At 40.0% G+C, this 18,168-nt stretch overlaps 2 protein-coding genes across 49 annotated transcripts in view; both read left to right on the forward strand.

The window, feature by feature from the left end:
- DLG2 (discs large MAGUK scaffold protein 2) overlaps nucleotides 1–18,168 on the forward strand; it is a 1,822,408-nt gene that overhangs the window by 1,482,402 nt on the left and 321,838 nt on the right. The window lies entirely within an intron of this gene.
- LOC103563569 (L-lactate dehydrogenase A-like 6A) lies at nucleotides 14,241–15,726 on the forward strand. Its single transcript, XM_008539007.2, is given in 2 exon segments — nucleotides 14,241–14,680; nucleotides 14,682–15,726. Coding segments are annotated over 2 exon segments (1,023 nt in total). The 5' UTR covers nucleotides 14,241–14,255; the 3' UTR covers nucleotides 15,280–15,726.

Below are 18,168 nucleotides of genomic sequence, written 5' to 3' on the forward strand. Positions count from 1 at the left end.
GATTTAATAAGCTATTAAACCTTATTGCCCATATTTATGTACATGTCTGTCTTTCTCTCCAAAGTGGCAAAAGCTCCTTGAAAGCAAATCCGCTATCTTATATGATTTTGTATCCTCAACATTTAGCACAGTGCCTGGCACATAGCAGTCTCTCAAAAAAGTGTTTTTTGAATGAAAAAGTATTGAATAAAAATAATGATACTTCACAAAGTCGCGATAGCCTGGGAGATAGACTCTAAAATTCTATCTAGAATATAGTTACATGTCTTCATCGTCCTGGCTTAAAATCTGTAGCCTAGTGGATCCCTCTGTCATTTCGTAATAATCAGCATTCACATTTGTCATAGCACTTTCCCAGACAGAAGCACTTTCACATGCATTAGTTTGGGGAATCTCAAAGAAATTCTAAGTGTCAGGATAAGTTTGTATTACTCTCACTTTCCACATCAGGGAAGGGGATTCAGAAAGACTAAATGATTTGTCCAAAACTCCACAGCTACTGACTATGCTGTTGGACTCAAAATCAGGTCACCTGACCCAAAATCAGTGTTCTTTCTCCACTCAGCACAATCTCTCTTCAAAACCTGTCAACGGTCTCACTCAACACCTTAGTACACACTGCTCTGTGTGCACATCACACTTAGGAGTACACAGAGCTATAAAAAGCTAATACTTACATGGTACTTTTGAGTCAGTCACTCTTATAACTAATTCAATTTTATAACAATGCTATGGCTTATTATGTTCATTTTAAAGATGAAGACACTGAGGCAGAGATGACAGACTCTTTAACTCTGTTTAAATGAGAAATCCACGAAGCCGTAGGTTTTATTCATTTTAACCTCTATACCTGTGGTAGAAAAAGGATGAGCTAGTAATCTTCTTATGGCTCAAGGAGGAAAACTCACAAGTATTTCTTTCAAAAGTAGACGTATCCACTTAAATATTATTGCCAGGACTATATAGCAAATAAGGCGATCAATCAGAATATAGTTCCCTTAGAGATGGCCATTCATAGAATCTAACAATCTCTGAAGTTCAGATATTATATCCTTTTTTTATGTAAAATACTTGCAAGGACAGTTTGATGTTGAAAATATTATCTACTTTTTGCAATCAAAAAAGAAGAGGGAATATTTCTCCTTTGTATCTTGTGAAAATCTATTTAAATTGTTGCTAGAAAGTGGCTAATTTCAAAGCTCAGTATTGGAATTTTACTGGTTAACACTGTGAGAAAAGAATAAACAAGCTTGAGAAACTCAAACATTACAATATAGAAAAAAATGACAGAATAGAATTATTAGCAATGGATTTTAGCAGATAATATTTTGCATCGATAGCTTGCAGTGGACATGTAAGGACAAACTATATCTTCCTGTAAAACACAAGAACACACACTCTAAATAGCAATCAAGAGTTAAATCAAAATGCAATGCATATTACTAGGTCATGTAAGATTAATTTGCGAATAAGTTATGCTAACATAGTAAGTTCAGAGAAGAGAAATAGAATCCCCAGCGAACAGAACCGAAAGGTAGGTCTCGGCTCTCAATTGGTCTTCATAGAGAAAAGACTTGTATAATAGACAATTACCTTTCTAATCAGGGGCATGATGTCCATTCCTATCTTCTAGAATTATTCTCCCACACAGACTATAGAATCTTCCTAGATAATTTGTTTTATTAATGGCTTACTATGCGCCAGATTCTGTACTAGAACTTGAAATCTCAAAGATGAAGGAGATAAATATTCTGTCCTCAAAATGTTCATAGCCTGAAAGCAGATATATCAATATGTGTAATATGTGTATGAGTGCATAGATAGATCTAGATATAGGTATAGATGGCATACTGGGGAAAGAGAGGAGATGAACCAGTTAGAATAGAGCATGTCATATTGTAAGTACTCAATCAATACTGCTATTACTACTAACAACTCTGCATGAAGAATATGTCTGAGGGGCTGACCCAGTGGCATAGTGGTTAAGTTCACACACTCTGTTTCAGTGGCCCGGGGTTCTTGGGTTTGGAGCCTGGGCACAGACCTACACACCACTCATCAGCCATGATGTGGCTGCATCCCACATACAGAATAGAGGAAGATTGGCACAGATGTTAGGTCAGGGACAATCTTCCTCACACACAAAAAAGATTATGTCTGATTTTTCAGAGTATCAGAAACCATATACAAAAAAGGCCTCTTTTAGACAGTTTAAGCTATTCTTTCTTTGGGGTAGGGCTTGGACTAGAACAGCATTTCCCAAAGTGTGTTTCACAAGACACTGGATTGTATTAGGTTGCTACTGAGGATTCCCTGGTACCCGGTTTCTTCACTGAAGAACTTCTCTAAAACATCTGTTTACCAGTTTGCATTGGGAAGCTTCTTAGAGGAAGATAAATTATATGTTTTCTCCCAAACATATTTGACCGCCAACTCCTTACATAAGGAGCCCCTCACAGGACACCAGTAGTGGGAAATACTTGAGTAGATATTTTTATATTTCCCGTAACTGACAAAGCTTTCCCACAAAGCAGTCATACTTGCCTGCAAAGAAAAGGCAACCAGCCTTCTATGATGTTTTAAGATTATGGGCGCCATCTAGTGTTCGTGCCTTGTTTAAACACATTGCATGGGCACCTGAAGATAGAGGATTTCAAAGCTTCATTGTAGGGATTTATCCACCCCTGCCCCCTCCCCACCAGAACTACAGAACCAGAGTAATTAAGATGCTGAAAGATAAAGAAATCATCACCTGAGGCTCTACTCCTTCCATGTATTGTGAGTGATCTTTTCTCTCTAATTTCTCCCTTACGTATCCTATTTCTCAGGGATTTGTTAGAGAAAGTCTTATCCAAAATTGAACCATCTTCCTGAGGTATTCACGGAGGAGAATTTAGGGCATTCAGCTAGCAATCACATTAAATAGTGCAGAGGCCTCCTCAGGCATTCTTCCTGCAGAGGGAAAAATAGAATTGCTTCTGTTATTATTTATTTCAATGCTTTGTTATGAGAAAATGTAGAGCAGAGCATGAAGCAGAAATACCCCTATAAAGATTGTTTCCTGTCTCACCAAGAGGTTTGAGTTGGTTCCTTCCTCAGGAGCCTAGCAAAGATCCCCCCAGCTGACCTTGCTAGCTCCAAAGCCCGCTCTTGCTGGACTTAAAGGATTTCACTCTGTTCGAAGATATGTGGTTGGGAATATGTGTTGCCAGAAGTGAAATGTTGCAGCTGTTGAGGAGAAGGTACAATAGTAAATTGCAAATTTGCAAATTGCAATTGCATTGTGGATTTAGAAAGAGAAAAAGTGAGTCACAGCTCACCTGGGCGTTTCATTAATTCTCAGGTTTTCTTGCTATCTTCATGGTTAGAGCCATGCAGAAGGGAAAGACTTTATTTACCAGATCTTTGTTGTCAAGTTATTCAAATAGAATTTGAGCGCTATATACAGTATTCAATGTCCTGAGGTACTGGTACAGTCACCCTTATATTGTTACCTGAAATGACAACTCTAAATCCCTTCTAGTGTTGTGCCCGAAATCCAGCTGTCTCTCTGCCTCCACCTTCTCCCCAGAAAGAGTCCCAAATTATTTTTTTGGTTCCTTGAAGAGATCTTCTTAAGAGTTTGCAAACCCCATCCCTTCCAGTGACCATGCCATAGGGACCATGTCCCTCTTCTCTGGCTGTGACCCCTGACCCATGGAGGAGCCTTGCTTTCATAGTTTTCAGTGCTTTAGGGGCTGTTTCTCAGTGTTCCTGAAGCCAGTACTCCCCGAAGTACCAAAGAGGCTCTGGGGCCGGGGCAGAGATGGGGACCAGTGCCATTTCCCTGGCTCCATGCTGCTTTGTCACCTTGTTTCCAAAAGCACAACAGCTTAAACTAGAAGTCTTGCCAAGTCTCTCACCTAAGCAGCACCTTTAGCTTCTCTCCTTTCATCCTCAACATTTGGAGGCACCTAGACTCCAGCAAAGCTTCCACCCTTCCCTCAGCAACAAGCCTCAGTCCCAGCTCTGATCATCCCTGACCGGGAGAGCATTTTTTCTGGTTGAGCTCCACCCGCTCCACCTTCCCCCGAAAAGAAAGGCAGTAAGACTCAGAGATCAACACTCGCTTAAACACAGCAGTATATATTTCCAAACTGGAATGGTTCAACATCTGCATTCAGGTTAAGGGTGATTTCACAGCTTACCCCAGGAAAATGGGTAGATATGGCCTTCGTATACAGCTTTGTAACCAAGGGCTTGTCTTATAATTTTGCTCAAAGAAACAGTATTTTCTGAAGGGAATACTAAACATTTACCTTGGAAGACATTAGACAACATGTAATTTTTGTGAGTCCCCACCCTGCTCCTCCTGTTCCCTCGTTTGAAGGTTTCAGAAATTTCAGGGTCTTATATCAGCCAGGGCACCCTATTAAACAACTTTGAAGTGAAATCTAACCAAGTGGAGTTGAAAATGTTTTTGAAAGGATGAAGACATCTTGTCCTACCTCTGACCAGTTAAATTCAGGCTTCTGGCCCAGAAACCATGCAGAGGCTGCCTCCTCAAACCTGTGTACCTATTCTAGGCATCACTGTCTCTGCGGAGCCCCACTCTCTCTAGACTCCCTGACTCTTCAGTCTCTGGCTTTTGCCTCTCAGTTATGGAGCCCACTCAGACTTCTCTCCACCTTACTGGACTTGTTTTCCTGCTCAACTCAGAGTCCACAGCTCCTCTGCTCAGGGACCACCTTAAATAAAAAGTGTGGCCAATGAAGAAGTTCCAGCGGACCTTTTCCTCAGCCTTGGCTTCAGAGCCCCACCATCCAGGCTGACCCCTGGCCCACCTGCCAGAGGGTAGGGATTCAACAGGGCCTGGCTACACCCTATGAGTCTCTTAATTCCTGTTGATTGCCAGGCCATACAAACATCTCCATCACATACAAATTTCCAGCCTCTGGGAAGAGCAAGTCTTTCAAAAAGCCTATCTGATCATGTCATTTCTCCTTTTCTCTTAAAACCTTTCAATGGCTTCCTGTTATTCTTAAATAAAGTCCAAAATTCTTAACAAGACCTACAAGGTTTTGTGGGGTTTGGCCCCTGCCTGCCTCCCTGGCCTCATATATACCACTTCCCCTCCTCTCACTTACACCCCAGCCCACCTTGGCTTTTTCTTTCCCTCCAGGCCAGGGTGAATTTAACAACTTGGCACATACAATGGCACATACAGTCTAACAGCAGCCTGTACAATGAATGGCTATGGTGCAGTAGCTGCAGGATTATGGGGAGGCGGGGTCTTCCAGGCAGCCAGGCTTGTGAGTCACTTGGAAGGGCTCTGGACAGCAGTTGTTTACTGACAAACCACGTGTAAGTCTTTCACTGTTGTAACAAAAGGGATAGTTGTCTTGAAGGGTGTGACTCCCACCATGGACTTGTGCATGTGCTAAATTTCCTCGGCAAAGGAATTTGGAGTGAACAAGGGCCTTCTATTACCTAAAAGGGACCAGAGAATTCCTGGATTGCCCCAGGCTTCACTTAGGAAGCATCCCCATTGTCTGACATAGAATACATAATACATGTCAAATGAATAAGTTCGATAAACTTTACAAGCATAGTAGGAAACCAAAATTAACATTGCTATTTTCTGATTATATGCCTTACTCAATGTGTCCCTAACATGCTATATATCACAACTTGTAAAGATGTAGCAAAAATAGTACATTGTGAAACTTGCGCTTAAAGTCGGACCTCTAATAGATAACCCACAGCACAACCACTCAAGGAGTCAGCTTTAAGCAGCCTTTACAAGTCTGAAATTCAGTTTAGTGATTCTAGTTCTAGCTATTCTCAAAGTGGTGTTTCTACAAATGTGTTCTGTGTAATACCAGATCTATAAAATGCTCCTTGAAGAAAAGTTTGCGATCAAATAAAGGTCCTGAGAAGTCCTGCAGCAAATAGAGAAATGCTATTAAAGCATTTTCTAACCTTATTTAACTAAAGAATCCTTTTTCTCCCTGGAATATGAATTACTATCTAATGCAGCATACTTTTAGAAATACCACCTTCAACTAATCTCCAGAAAAATTCATGCAGGTATTTTATTTGGAAGAAGTGACATTTCACGTTAAGGTCATACTTTCAGGGCCAGCCCCAGTGGCCTAGTAGTTAAGTTCTGTGCACTCCATTTCCACAGCCTGGGTTCAGTTCCCTGGTGTGGACCTATACCATTCGTCAGTGGCCATGTGGTGGTGGCCCACATACAAAATAGAGGAAGACTAGAGACAGGTGTTAGCTGAGGGTGAATCTTCCTCAGCGAAAAAATCTTATTTTCAGAGCTCAGGGGTGGGGAGAGTACAACCCAAATACCTAAGACTGAAGAATTATCCTTCTACATCTGGAAAGGTCCTCCTCAAACAGAATTGCAACTTCAGGAGAGGCTGCCTGGAGCATTAGATAAGTGACATTCTTTGCATACAACTTACTAACCTATTCACATAAAACCAATCAGCAGACGTCTAGTAAGTATCCACTAAGTGCCAAAAAATGCCAGGCACCGAGAATACTACATTAAAAGGTAGTTGTGTCTTTAGTGAACATAGAGCCTCATGAGGGGAGACAAATACGTAAATAGGTTATTCCAATATAACATGGAAAGTGCTAATGGGAAGTTCTGGGGACCACATGGGCACAAAGGAGAAGCTATTGTTAGCCCAGCCTGGGAATGTGGAAAAGCCTCTGGAGGAGAAGCTTTCCAACAAAGAGGGCCCAAGGAAGCAGGGACAGTGGAGAATTAGGGATAAAATGCTTGATATTTTTTGAGTATCTGCTTAGTCCTAAATATTCATGTGGATACCGCACAATGATTTCATTGAATCCTAACAACAACCTTGTCGAGTTGAAGGCTCAGAGAAATTCAGTAATTTGCCCAAGATCACACGGATAATCAGCAATGACAGTAGTATTTGAACCACTATTTTTTCTGATTTTAAAGCTATGTTTTTTCTGCAGTGCCTGCCTTTAGAAAGAAAATAGAATTTGGCAGTTTGCTTATATCTGAGACTGTCCACACTCTAAATCCAGTTAGTGAGAAAAACAAGATGCCTGAAATAATAGAAGATTTACAAGGAGACATGTGAACCACCACAGGAAGCATTGTACACACAGAATCTAAGATTCAGGTGACTTAGAAGCAACATCTAGATCCTGTGAAGCTTCTGTCAAGGACAATGACTGTGTCTTATTCATCTCTTCATCCTATTGATTAACATAGAACCTAGCTACTAAGCAAATTTTTTTAAAGTTTATTTTATTGAGGTATAATCAACATATAACATTGTTTTAGTTTCAAATGTACAACGTAATGGTTCAATATTTGTATATATTATGAAATAATCACCACAATAAGTCTAGTTACCATCCATCATCATACAAAGTTACAGAATATTTTTCTTGTGAGAACTTTTAAGATCTACTCTTTTAGCAACTTTCAAATATGCAATACAATATTAACTATAGTAGCCATACTGTACATTACATCCCTTGACTAATTTATTTTATAACTGGAAGTTTGTACCTTTGACTCCGTTCACTCATTTAAGCAAATGTTGAATGAATGAATGAATGAATGAATGACTCGTCCTTGCCCACTTCTCTGAAGGCAGCTGGGAATCCTAGGGCTCCTGTCAGATGTATTACCTGGACCCTTGGCCCAAAGGGCCCCTTCTGTCCCGAAAACTCAGAATGTCTTAAAGCTTTTAGCTTTCTGGCCAACAAAATATGTTTTCCAAATCAGACGGATCCTTTCCTAATTGACTAATAGGAATTCTCATAGGTCAGGAAAATGTTAAAGCTATATTCCACTACATACTAAATGCTAAATACATGATGTTTGTTTAAAATTTATTTATAATATGTGCTCTTCTTCCAAAAAGGTGTTTAGGTGATTAAGAGTTCCTATATAAGCCTCAAAAGGTGAACTAACCCTTGATCCTGAGCCTTCTCCACGTAAGCATTGAAAATGAGCTGTGACAGCTGACCCCTGATCTAAAGGAATCTTTGCAGAGATCTCAAGTTGTAAGGAAGGCGTGATCCTCGACTGAAAGTGGACTGACTTTTAGTTCTAATTTGTTTTTGCCTCAGACTAACCTGTTTTGCTAGCTAATCTCTAATAACCCTTACATTTGCATCACCATTTCTATGTACAAAGAGCCTTACTGTGGACATTATCTCTTTTGATCCTCACAGCATCCATTCAGGACAGGTAGGAAATCCTTTTGCCATTTTATACAGCAGGAAATGAAAGAGTTCCCTGATTGTCTAACTCAGAGCCAGTTAGTTAGACTCCAGGCATAGGCCTCCTTCTATCACAACCAGCTTCCTTACCTGTAATGCTAACTACTCTAAGAATGTGCCTGATGGGAGCTGGATAGTGAGTTTACCTGCCAGAGTTCTGGCCTCCAGACAAGAGACATCAGCTCTGGGTGACTTAAATGGAAAAGAAATTTATTGGAAAAATAACAGATAGCTCACTGGTTCTTCAGGAAGGCTGAGAAACCAGGCTCAGAACGGAGGAAGAAATCCTGCTAAAGGACAGTCTGTTAAGAATGCTGCTCCAGGGTGCCAGCCCCGTGGCCGAGTGGTTAAGTTCGTGCCCTCCCCTTCGGTGACCCAGGGTTTTGCCAGTTCAGATCCTGGGTGTGGACCTAGCACCACTCATCAAGCCATGCTGAGGCAGTGTCCCACATAGCACAACCAGATGGACCTACAACTAGAATATACAACTATGTACTGGGGGCCTTTGGGGAGAAGAAGAAGAAGAAAAAGATTGGCAACAGGTATTAGCTCAGGTGTCAATCTTTAAAAAAAAAGAAAAAGAATGCTGCTCCTGGCTCCTAGGGCCATCATTGCTGGCCACTTATGGCTGAGCCATACTGCTGGAGGCACTGTGGAAAACTTTTTCTCTCCACATACCTTACATCTTAGTGTGGGAATTCTAATTTCCTCGCAGGAACATATGCTTGGCTTGTCCATGCTGTAGCAACCTAGTGGGAAAAGGGACTATCTGCCCCCCTCCACCTTCTCTAATGGGGTGTAAGGCTGTGCCTTCTTCTATCTAGGATAGCCACAAAATAAGAAGGGTATCTGGACACTGAGCGGCTAAATGGTAAATGTCCATCAGAGATCACTGGGCTCACTGAGTTCTATCTGAGGAATTTTTTGGATCTCATATCTTGAGAATTACAATTGCTTTTTAAACAATAGACATTATTTCTGAGGAGCAGCCTTCCCTGGGAGGGCCTTAGGCCTGCATTTGGGCAGCTGGCAGGGCCTTCCCTCGCTGCTCACTCAAGCCTGTCAACAGGAGATTCAGGCAAGGACAAGATGTCAACCGTTCCAATGTCTCTGGACCATGAAGACTTCATTTCTAATGGTGATGATTTTCTGTTTCCAGTACTTTGGGTCCCAAAGTAATTAAAGATGTCTTTCTGAAGGGAAGGGATTTACAAACCAATATACCTTGTCTTGAAAAGTCTGTGTAACTCTATTAAATAGCTACAGACACTTTCTAACTAATGAATAAATGAATCATCAGTTCTTTTGAGGTGAATCCACATTTTGGTCTTTAAGAGAGATGAGGAGAAAGTCACATGAGGCATGGTCTCCAGTTCTATTATTTTTACTTTCTTTGGGAAAGAAACAAAATCAGAAAATTATAGAGAAAATATATAAGGAAAATATATGTAGAAAAATATATAGAAAATATATTGTCCTATCTTAGATAAGACATTGCACCAGGGGTTAGAGATAGAGTGGCAAATACAATAGGCATTGTCCTTACCCTCATGGAGTTTGCAAATTTGAGTTCTGAGTGTGCTACCAAAGGGGAGCTACAGGTGCTGGGGAGCACACACAGGGGGACCTGACACAGACCGAGGGACCAGAAAGATGTACCTGAAGAAGTGATGTCTTAGGCTTGAAATCTTCTTGTATAAAGGATAGCCAGGCCAGGGCAAAAGTGAAGCAGGAGATCAGCCTGTCTGGTGGCCCAGAACCCAGGGAAAGCACACCGTGTGTGAGGTGATTAGGATAGAGAGGGAGACAGAATTTGGGGAGAGGTGAGATTAGCAAGAAAGGAGGCGCCTCATGCACCTTCTAAGGCCTTAAAAGGGAATGGAGAAGAAAGGAGAGAAGGAACTTGTGGAACTTGAAGAAAGAACTTGAAGAAGCCTTACCTTAGGGGAAGGGAAAAGTTTAAAGGTTTTGTTCCAAATGTTTCCCTGAAATGCTCAGATAAATTTTTTAAAGGTGTCTGTGCCATCTGCGATCCAACATATTGCCTCAGTTTTCCAGTTTAAATGTTGTTTGAGAGACAAAACCAAACCAAAAAGCTTACAAGAGAAGGACTGAAGTATGGATCAGTGGATAGGTATCGTAAGGGGAGCACTTTTTTATCAGAAGAACCTCTTTCTATGCTGCATATCTGCTGTCCTTTTGGAATGTCAGGACCCACTTACACATCAGTAATACAGTAAAAAAGAAAATATTCCCTTCCTCAGTCCCCAGGCCCATGTTATTATTTTCTGCTCCAGAAGAAATTATCTTCAGGGAATTTTTTCATTGGAAACATCCGCTGTTTTGTCCTGAGGGCCCTAAAAGACGAGACAAGCCACTGAGAAGGCCAATACCACGGTCTGACTCTTCAGTTCGAACCGTATTTACCAGGTTACATGCAAAATGCTGAGGTATTATCAATCTAATGGTGTAGCATGATAACAAGGATAATCATCCATTGTTTCCGAATAGTACCTTCTGATTTACAGAGCAATTTTATGTTTCAATTCGCAAAGCAACCTTGAGATAGGCAGGGATGCACCATTATTATAATTGCCGTGGAGAAACCAAGCCACAGAGAAGTTAAATAGTGCATCCAAAGTGATAAAATTAAATATAAACCTGGATGTTTAATTTCTCTTTTCTTATATGTTTTTCCAGTTATTTTCATATACTCTGTCATATGAACCATATCAATAAAGATATGAATCTTTATTGCAAGATACAATAAATAGCACATTGCAACTGAGGTTATTTCCTAAGAATCCACAAGATGGCAGTAAAAGATCTTTGCATAGAACTGGGTACCCCACAGTGGCCTGCTTGCTGAGGTTTTTTATGTTGATTGTATTTGATTACAGTATTAAAACTTGTTATCATAATGCTAGACGTTTAAAATATAATTCAAGAAATGAAAAGTGAACTAAAATCTGAAAGTAGAATTCATGGCTTCATTGCTTTTTTTTTTTTTTTTTAATATTGTGAGAGTCCCATGTTTACAAGTTTTGAACAAAGCACTAATAATCAGCTATGATCCCTAAGAGCCAAGGTTGCTGGAGAAAGTTCAAAATGAGAAATGCTGTTCGTTCCCGAACATGGACTGATCGATGATTCTCTTCCTTGAAGGAAAGAAAGTGAGGAGTCTGTGAGGGGCCAATAGTTAATCTTCCATATAATTTAATTGCTTGTTATTTCTCTGTTCCAAATCTACCCTGGAGGGAAGCTTTCTCCACGGACTGCTGGAAATGATGCTGTGATACAAACTACAAACGCATTTATTGCCTCTGTCCTTCATACTTTGTGTGCAACATAAGCTGCACGAAACTATGGCTATTTTTTCATGTATTTTTATCACTCTACTGACATATTTACGATAGAATTAAAGAGGCTACATGTTTCTTTCGTTTCTTTGATCTGCCCCCATGTTCAGCATACACAGACATGAGTCAGATGCCCTGGAATTGCAAACATCACAGAAAAACACACTCTTTCTGTATCTAACCTAAGTCTAACCTAAAAGTAATTGTGTTCATTAGCATCTCCTTTGTGTGTAGTAGACAGTACTTAAGACTCAAAAAGATGGCAGGGGTTTACATCAAACATAAAAATATTTAAATTGAGCATCAGTTATTTCTCTCTGGTTTCAAAGTCCTTTGGGCACCCTCGCATGCTGCCCAGATTTCTCTCTTTCCCTCTTTTCTAAAATCTCTTCTCTAATCTCTTACTACCTTCAAGTTCATGGTCATTTTTTTATGAAAAAGAGTACAACTATCATTTTTGCTTGCTCATAAGAAACTGTCATTTCACTTCAGGTGGCTCACCATTGTGTTTTCTAAACTCACTTTCTTCCCTGAGGAAAATTCTGATTCAAGCTGTTAAAGTAATTTATCTTTCATTCCTTTACTAACATCTACTTAAAACTTTTATTAGGAAATAAGAGATCCCACTCTGTTCGTTTATCCACCCATCTCTGTCTACAACAAACTTGATAGGAGCTTTCAGTGCCCACATTACCTTGCTGTACAGGATGTAGTGAATACTAAGCTATATAGCATGTCCTCAAGCTGCTTGTAGTCTAGGAGAAGAAATGAATCGGTCCACACAGAGTTATGCCATAAGAAAATTCCAGAGAGGCAAAGGAGTTCCTTAAAAAGAGGCAAACCCTGACCTGGTGATCTGGGGAGGATTCATGGCCTACTAATGGGAAGACCCTCCCAGATCCTCCCCACAAGTCTAAGATAAACTATCTTTTCATCAGACCACAAAGGAAGAGCATGATGTCCAATGCAGAGGGGAAAAGCCAGGGTTGCTCAAGAATTCTGATCAGTCCAAGTCAACAACACATGACATATAGGAGACTCATCAGGGCCCTGAATCCTAGGCTGAGCCATCTGAGTACTCCACTCTGGTAGGAAAAGCAAAGAGTTCCCAGGTGCAGCCACTCAGTGCAACCTGAGCACATGCCTGACCCCCTCACTTCTCTGTAAAGTGAAAGGATGCAATCTTATGACTTCTAAAGTGCTTCCAGCTCCTACGTTCTAGGAATGTATGTGTTTGAGAGAACTTTGGATGATAAAAAGGAGGCACTGAAGGTTTTTTTAGCTATTAATCTATGACTAATAACTAAAGATTTCCCTTTTAATAAGTTTTAAAAAGAGAAATAATATTGAAAGCATGCATTCATACTTTGTCAGGGTCCATTGGTTATCATTTAACCATCAGCACAAAGTCTAAATTCCTAAAATATAGCTTTTAACTTGTCCAACCTCATCTCTAAAACTCCCTCCTTTGTCCATTATCTAAACATGTTTAACATTGTATTCTCTCCTTCAAACACTGTCCCCATCCCACTCCCTTCTCCTGAATAATTCTTCTATTCACCCTTCAGATAGCAGATTACTTGTTATACTCTCTGAATGCCTTCTCTTACAGAGTCCCACGCCACCCTCCCAACACCCGCAGAAATGCCTCCAGGTTAGGTATCCCTCTTAATGCACTTATGTACACAGTACTTTATCACAACAACATTTACCATGCTAATTTGTAATGACATATTTAATACTCCATTTTCCTTACTAGATTGTAAGCCAGAACAATGTCTGTCTTGTTTGCCTGACACATGATAGATATCCTATAAATATTTAATGAGTGAATAAATAAAATTAGATTATTATTTTAAGTCAGTAGATTCCGAGGGAAGACCTAGTAAAATAACGCATTACAGTATACGTCCGTATTGTGCAGGGCGCAGCGTTAGGTACGGTCCCTGTAGGTTGACTCTTGAAGGGTTACCAACTGACAGGCATGTGTGTAACCTAACAGTATTTGAAGAATGTTTGTAAGACTTTGCCTAACATCTCAAAAATAAAAATGTAAAAAATGTAGTTACCATGTCTTCTGTATAACAACCTCTAGAGGGCAATGAAAGCAAACTTTGAACATCTTTTGAGTGGAACAAAAGAATTGTAAAATTTTTTTCTGATTAAAATCTGGATAGATGATCTTGTATTCAGGATAGTAATAGGACCTGTAGGCTGTAGTTTCTGTGATTACGGGTTTAGCAGTTATAATTACCTCTCCAGTGTGGTATTAAAACCTCAATTATCTGTAATAATAACATCACCTTACATTTTGTACATTATCTCATTTGAACCTCCCACAATACTAGCAGGGAATATATTCTTTTCCCATTTTCCAATGAAAAGCTGAGGTTCACAGGCGTTAAGCTAGTAAGTAGCCATAAGAAAGCAAACTACCAGCACAAACCCCGTATGTACTTATTGACTGCTTACATTTAACAAGCATACAAAATCCCTTGCTACGGGGCAGCCATAGAGTGGGCGCTGTTGGAGGGGATTTCCTTCGCCTGCCTGGGGATGGCTCTATGTCCCCTGTAGGCAGTGGGCATCCTGCTCGGGCTCGGCTGGCCTTTTGTCCCGGTCTTTGAGATGGCGACCGCCAAGCAGGAGCTTATGAGGAATTTCACTTCTGAGGAGATCATTCATCACTATAAGATCTCCGTTGTAGGAACTGGATCGGTTGGCATTACCTGTGCTGTAACCATTTTATTAGAAGGCTTGAGTGATGAACTTGCCTTTGTGGATGTTGATGAAGGCAAACTGAAGGGTGAGACAATAGACCTCAAACATGGCAGTCCTTTCATGAAAATGCCAAATATCGTTTCCAGCAAAGATTACTTTGTCACTGCAAACTCCAATTTAGTGATTATCACAGCAGATGCATCCCAGGAAAAAGGAGAAACAGGGCTTAATTTAGTACAGCAAAATGTGGCCATCTTAAAATTAATGATTTTCAATATTAACCAATACAGTCCCCTATGCAAACTGATTATTCTTTGCAATCCAGTGGATATCTTATGTAGCCTGGAAATTGAGTGTATTTCCCAAAAACTGTGTTATTGGAAGTGGCTATAATCTAAACACTGCCTGTTTCCGTTTCTTGATTGGGCAAAAGCTTGGTATCCACTCTGAAAGCTGTCATGGGTGCATCCTTGGAGAGCATGGAGACTCAAGTATCCCTGTGTGGAGTGGAGTTAATATTGCTGGTGTCCCTCTGAAGGATCTGAACTTGGATATAGGAACTGATAAGGATCCTGAGCAGTGGAAAACTATCCACAAAGAAATGATTACCAGTGCCTATGAGATTATTAAAATGCAAGGCCATCCTTCTTGGGCCGTTGACCTATCTGTAGCTAATTTAACACAAAGTATTTTGAAGAATCTTAGAAGAGTGCATCTAGCTTCCACCATAATTGAGGACCTGTATGGAATAAATGAAGAAATAATCTTCAGTGTTCCTTGTATCCTGGGAGAGAATAGTATTACAGACTTTATAAAGGTAAGGCTAAACCCTGAAGGGGAGGCCTGTTTAAAAAAGAGTGCAGAAACGCTTAGGGAAATTCAGAAGGAGCTCAAGCTTTCAAGTTGTTTAAAGTTACCATTTGGAAGTTAGTGAAGAAAAGATAGTAGTTATGGGACTGTATATGTTAAACTCTTGAATAAACTTGAAACCCTAAAAGTTGGAAACAGGAAAGTAGGTAGGGTGACTCCACTGGTTGTTTAGCCCTCCAGCTCCTTTATTTAGCATCCAGATGCTGGATGATACTTATTTTTTACAATTTCTGACTGACTGCATCAAAGAAGGTGTTTTTGGTAGCTCTAATGCAGCAGTACTTGTCTTCTATATATGTATGGTTGCCATTTCATGTGAAAGAATGTATGATGTGGGCGTTTATTGCGTTATTGAAATTCTTACTCTAAGCTGCCAAAAAATTTTTTTTAATCTGATTCTTTAAGTACATACTAATTATTTTGTTCTGGCTGGCTTAGACCTATGTTCATTTATATGCTATAAAAAAAATTGTAACTACCTCTATAATGAGAAAATAAAAGTATATACACACAGAAAACTAAAAGTGGATCTGGATCCTGACTCTGGACTTAAAATTGTAAACTTGGGCACTTTACTTCTCAGTGCCTCAATTTCCTCACTGATAAAATTATGACTGTGTCCACTTATTAGGGCTGTTAGGGGACAGAATCAAAATAATGCATGTATGTTTAGTGTGACATTTGGCACATGGAAGGATTTGATAAATGCAGGCTGGTTTTTTTTGTTTTGTTGTTAAAGCATTTGCAAGGCCTTTTTGCAGACATGAATGTAGACTTGTTTGTGTTGCCCCAGAAAATGTATCAGAACCAAAAGAGGCACCAGCTACAAAAGCAAGAGTTTGTGAATCTGACAGGTTTGGTTTCGAATCCTGTTTCTATCACATAATGCCTCAGTGATCTTGAACAAGCCTCACTGAGTCTCCTTTTTCTCCTGTTACTGAGCATTGACTGCGCTGTTCACCGTGCTAAGTACAGCGGGTAGGGTGATAGGGTTTTGTTTTGCTCCATTGTAGTTACTCAAGCAGAGGCCAGCTGACCATCCACAGGGATTTAGGGGGCTTTGGAGAAAGTATTCCTGCAAAGGATGGAATTTTTTATTAAATCTCAAAGGTTCCTATTGAGAGTATTTGTTTCTACTCTTGAAAAATTTGGAAATAAAATTTGTTCTCACATTCTAGTTGTGTTTATCTGGTGCATCAAAAGTTGGTCCTCAAGTGGACTTTCATTCAGAATTATTTCCCGTGGAATAGAATTTGGCCTTTGAGGTTGACTAGATTACTTTATTTCCCAAAGAGAGAAAAGAAGGAAAAATGGTGGCTTTGGAACCAAAGAGAGGTTTGAACCCTTTTCTACTGCTAACTAGCTGTGAGACCTTTAGACAAGTTCTTAGCCTCCTTGAACTGTCTTCTTATCTATCAAGTACAGCTGACTCCTTCCTCAAAGGATTGTTGTGGGGCTTAAATGTGCCAGTGTGTATAGGACACCCACCATGGTCCCTGACACAAAGTAGGTAGTAGGTGGTCCTGCCTTCTTTGGCAGTGCCACAGCGCTCTCAATGTTTGCAGCTCTGTGAGCAAGCCTCAAACTCGAAAAGCAGTAGGCACTGGCCTTCTGGTGACAGTCTCATCTCCTCAACCCAGTGACATTGCTCCTGCCAGGTGAAAGCTGACCCCTGGCACATTTTCTATACTTTTGGTCTGTGAACTCACCCTCCTCACACTCAGTGTGTACCTAGGATTCTAGTGTCCTCATGCTCTTTCTGTCCTCACTCACTGAAGGCCTATTTCTTGAAAGAAATCAGATGCAGCAGTCCACACTGAGGTTGAGTGTGAGGAAAAAGGCAAAGTATTGTTGCAACTATATCAAGATTTTAATACTATAACAAGCTTAAAACCGAAGCAATGAATCTCAAATGGTAGAATTATAGGATTCCCAATAGCCCATAGGAGGAAAGAATTGCAGAAACAATGGAGTGGAGTTCTTCATAGCATGAGTGCATTTTTACATTTCAGAGGTGACTGCGTAATGCTGTGATATCCCTGTTGGCAAAACCAAGTCTTGTTTTTATTGATTCCAGTACATGTCACAGCCTCTGGCAAATTGTAGGCATTCAATAAATGTAGACTAGATGGTCTTGAGGCCATGTCAGATGTACAGATATGTTTCTTAGCACACCCTTTACTGCTAAACACAGACACACACCATTTACAAACCACATAGAAGAAGGGAGTTGAAAGAAATAGAAATACTTTTCTTTGTTTTAGTGTTGAGGATGGAGGAGATAAATGCTCTGTACTTACTAGGAAGACTTTCATAGAAGAAGTAGGATTTGAATAGGGCTTCCCAAGGCAAAGGTGGTAGTGTGATATGTGATTATCAAGAAGACAGTGTATTCCCAGCCCAGGAGACAGCACAGATGGAAGTTCAAAAGCTACTAGTAAAGGATGCTGATGACAACACTAGAAGTACTTTGAATAGCTGGTTTTGGAAAACTGTACTCTAACGTACATTTTCCTGTCTTCGTTTTAGTTACCTTTGAACATTTTAAACACTTCTTCTCCCACATACCCTCTCACACTTCTCCTACGCACTCCCAATCCTCCGTCTCTCCCACATTTATAGCCAAAAAAAAAAAAAAAATGGGTCTCTCTCTTTCTCTCTGTTATGCTAATTTTCTCTAATCTTTTGCTTAGTAATGTGTCACAGTCAGAACGAGTTTCAGCTCATTAGTTAACAATCTTAGTCCTTCTCTTAAAATAGTCAAAGATTTGCTTTTTTCTTTAATAGTCAATAATAAATATGGATTTTAATGTCCCTTCTCTCATTGCCTGAGGCTGAAATTTTCACAATATCAAACTAAAATTTGAACCTTCTGAAACTACTCTGGAAAAAAGAACTAGGCAGATTTATTTTACCATTTCTTCCTTAATCTAAAAAGCAAATGACATGA

Source organism: Equus przewalskii, chromosome 6 (assembly GCF_037783145.1).
Source record: "Equus przewalskii isolate Varuska chromosome 6, EquPr2, whole genome shotgun sequence".
NCBI classification, from domain to species: domain Eukaryota; kingdom Metazoa; phylum Chordata; class Mammalia; order Perissodactyla; family Equidae; genus Equus; species Equus przewalskii.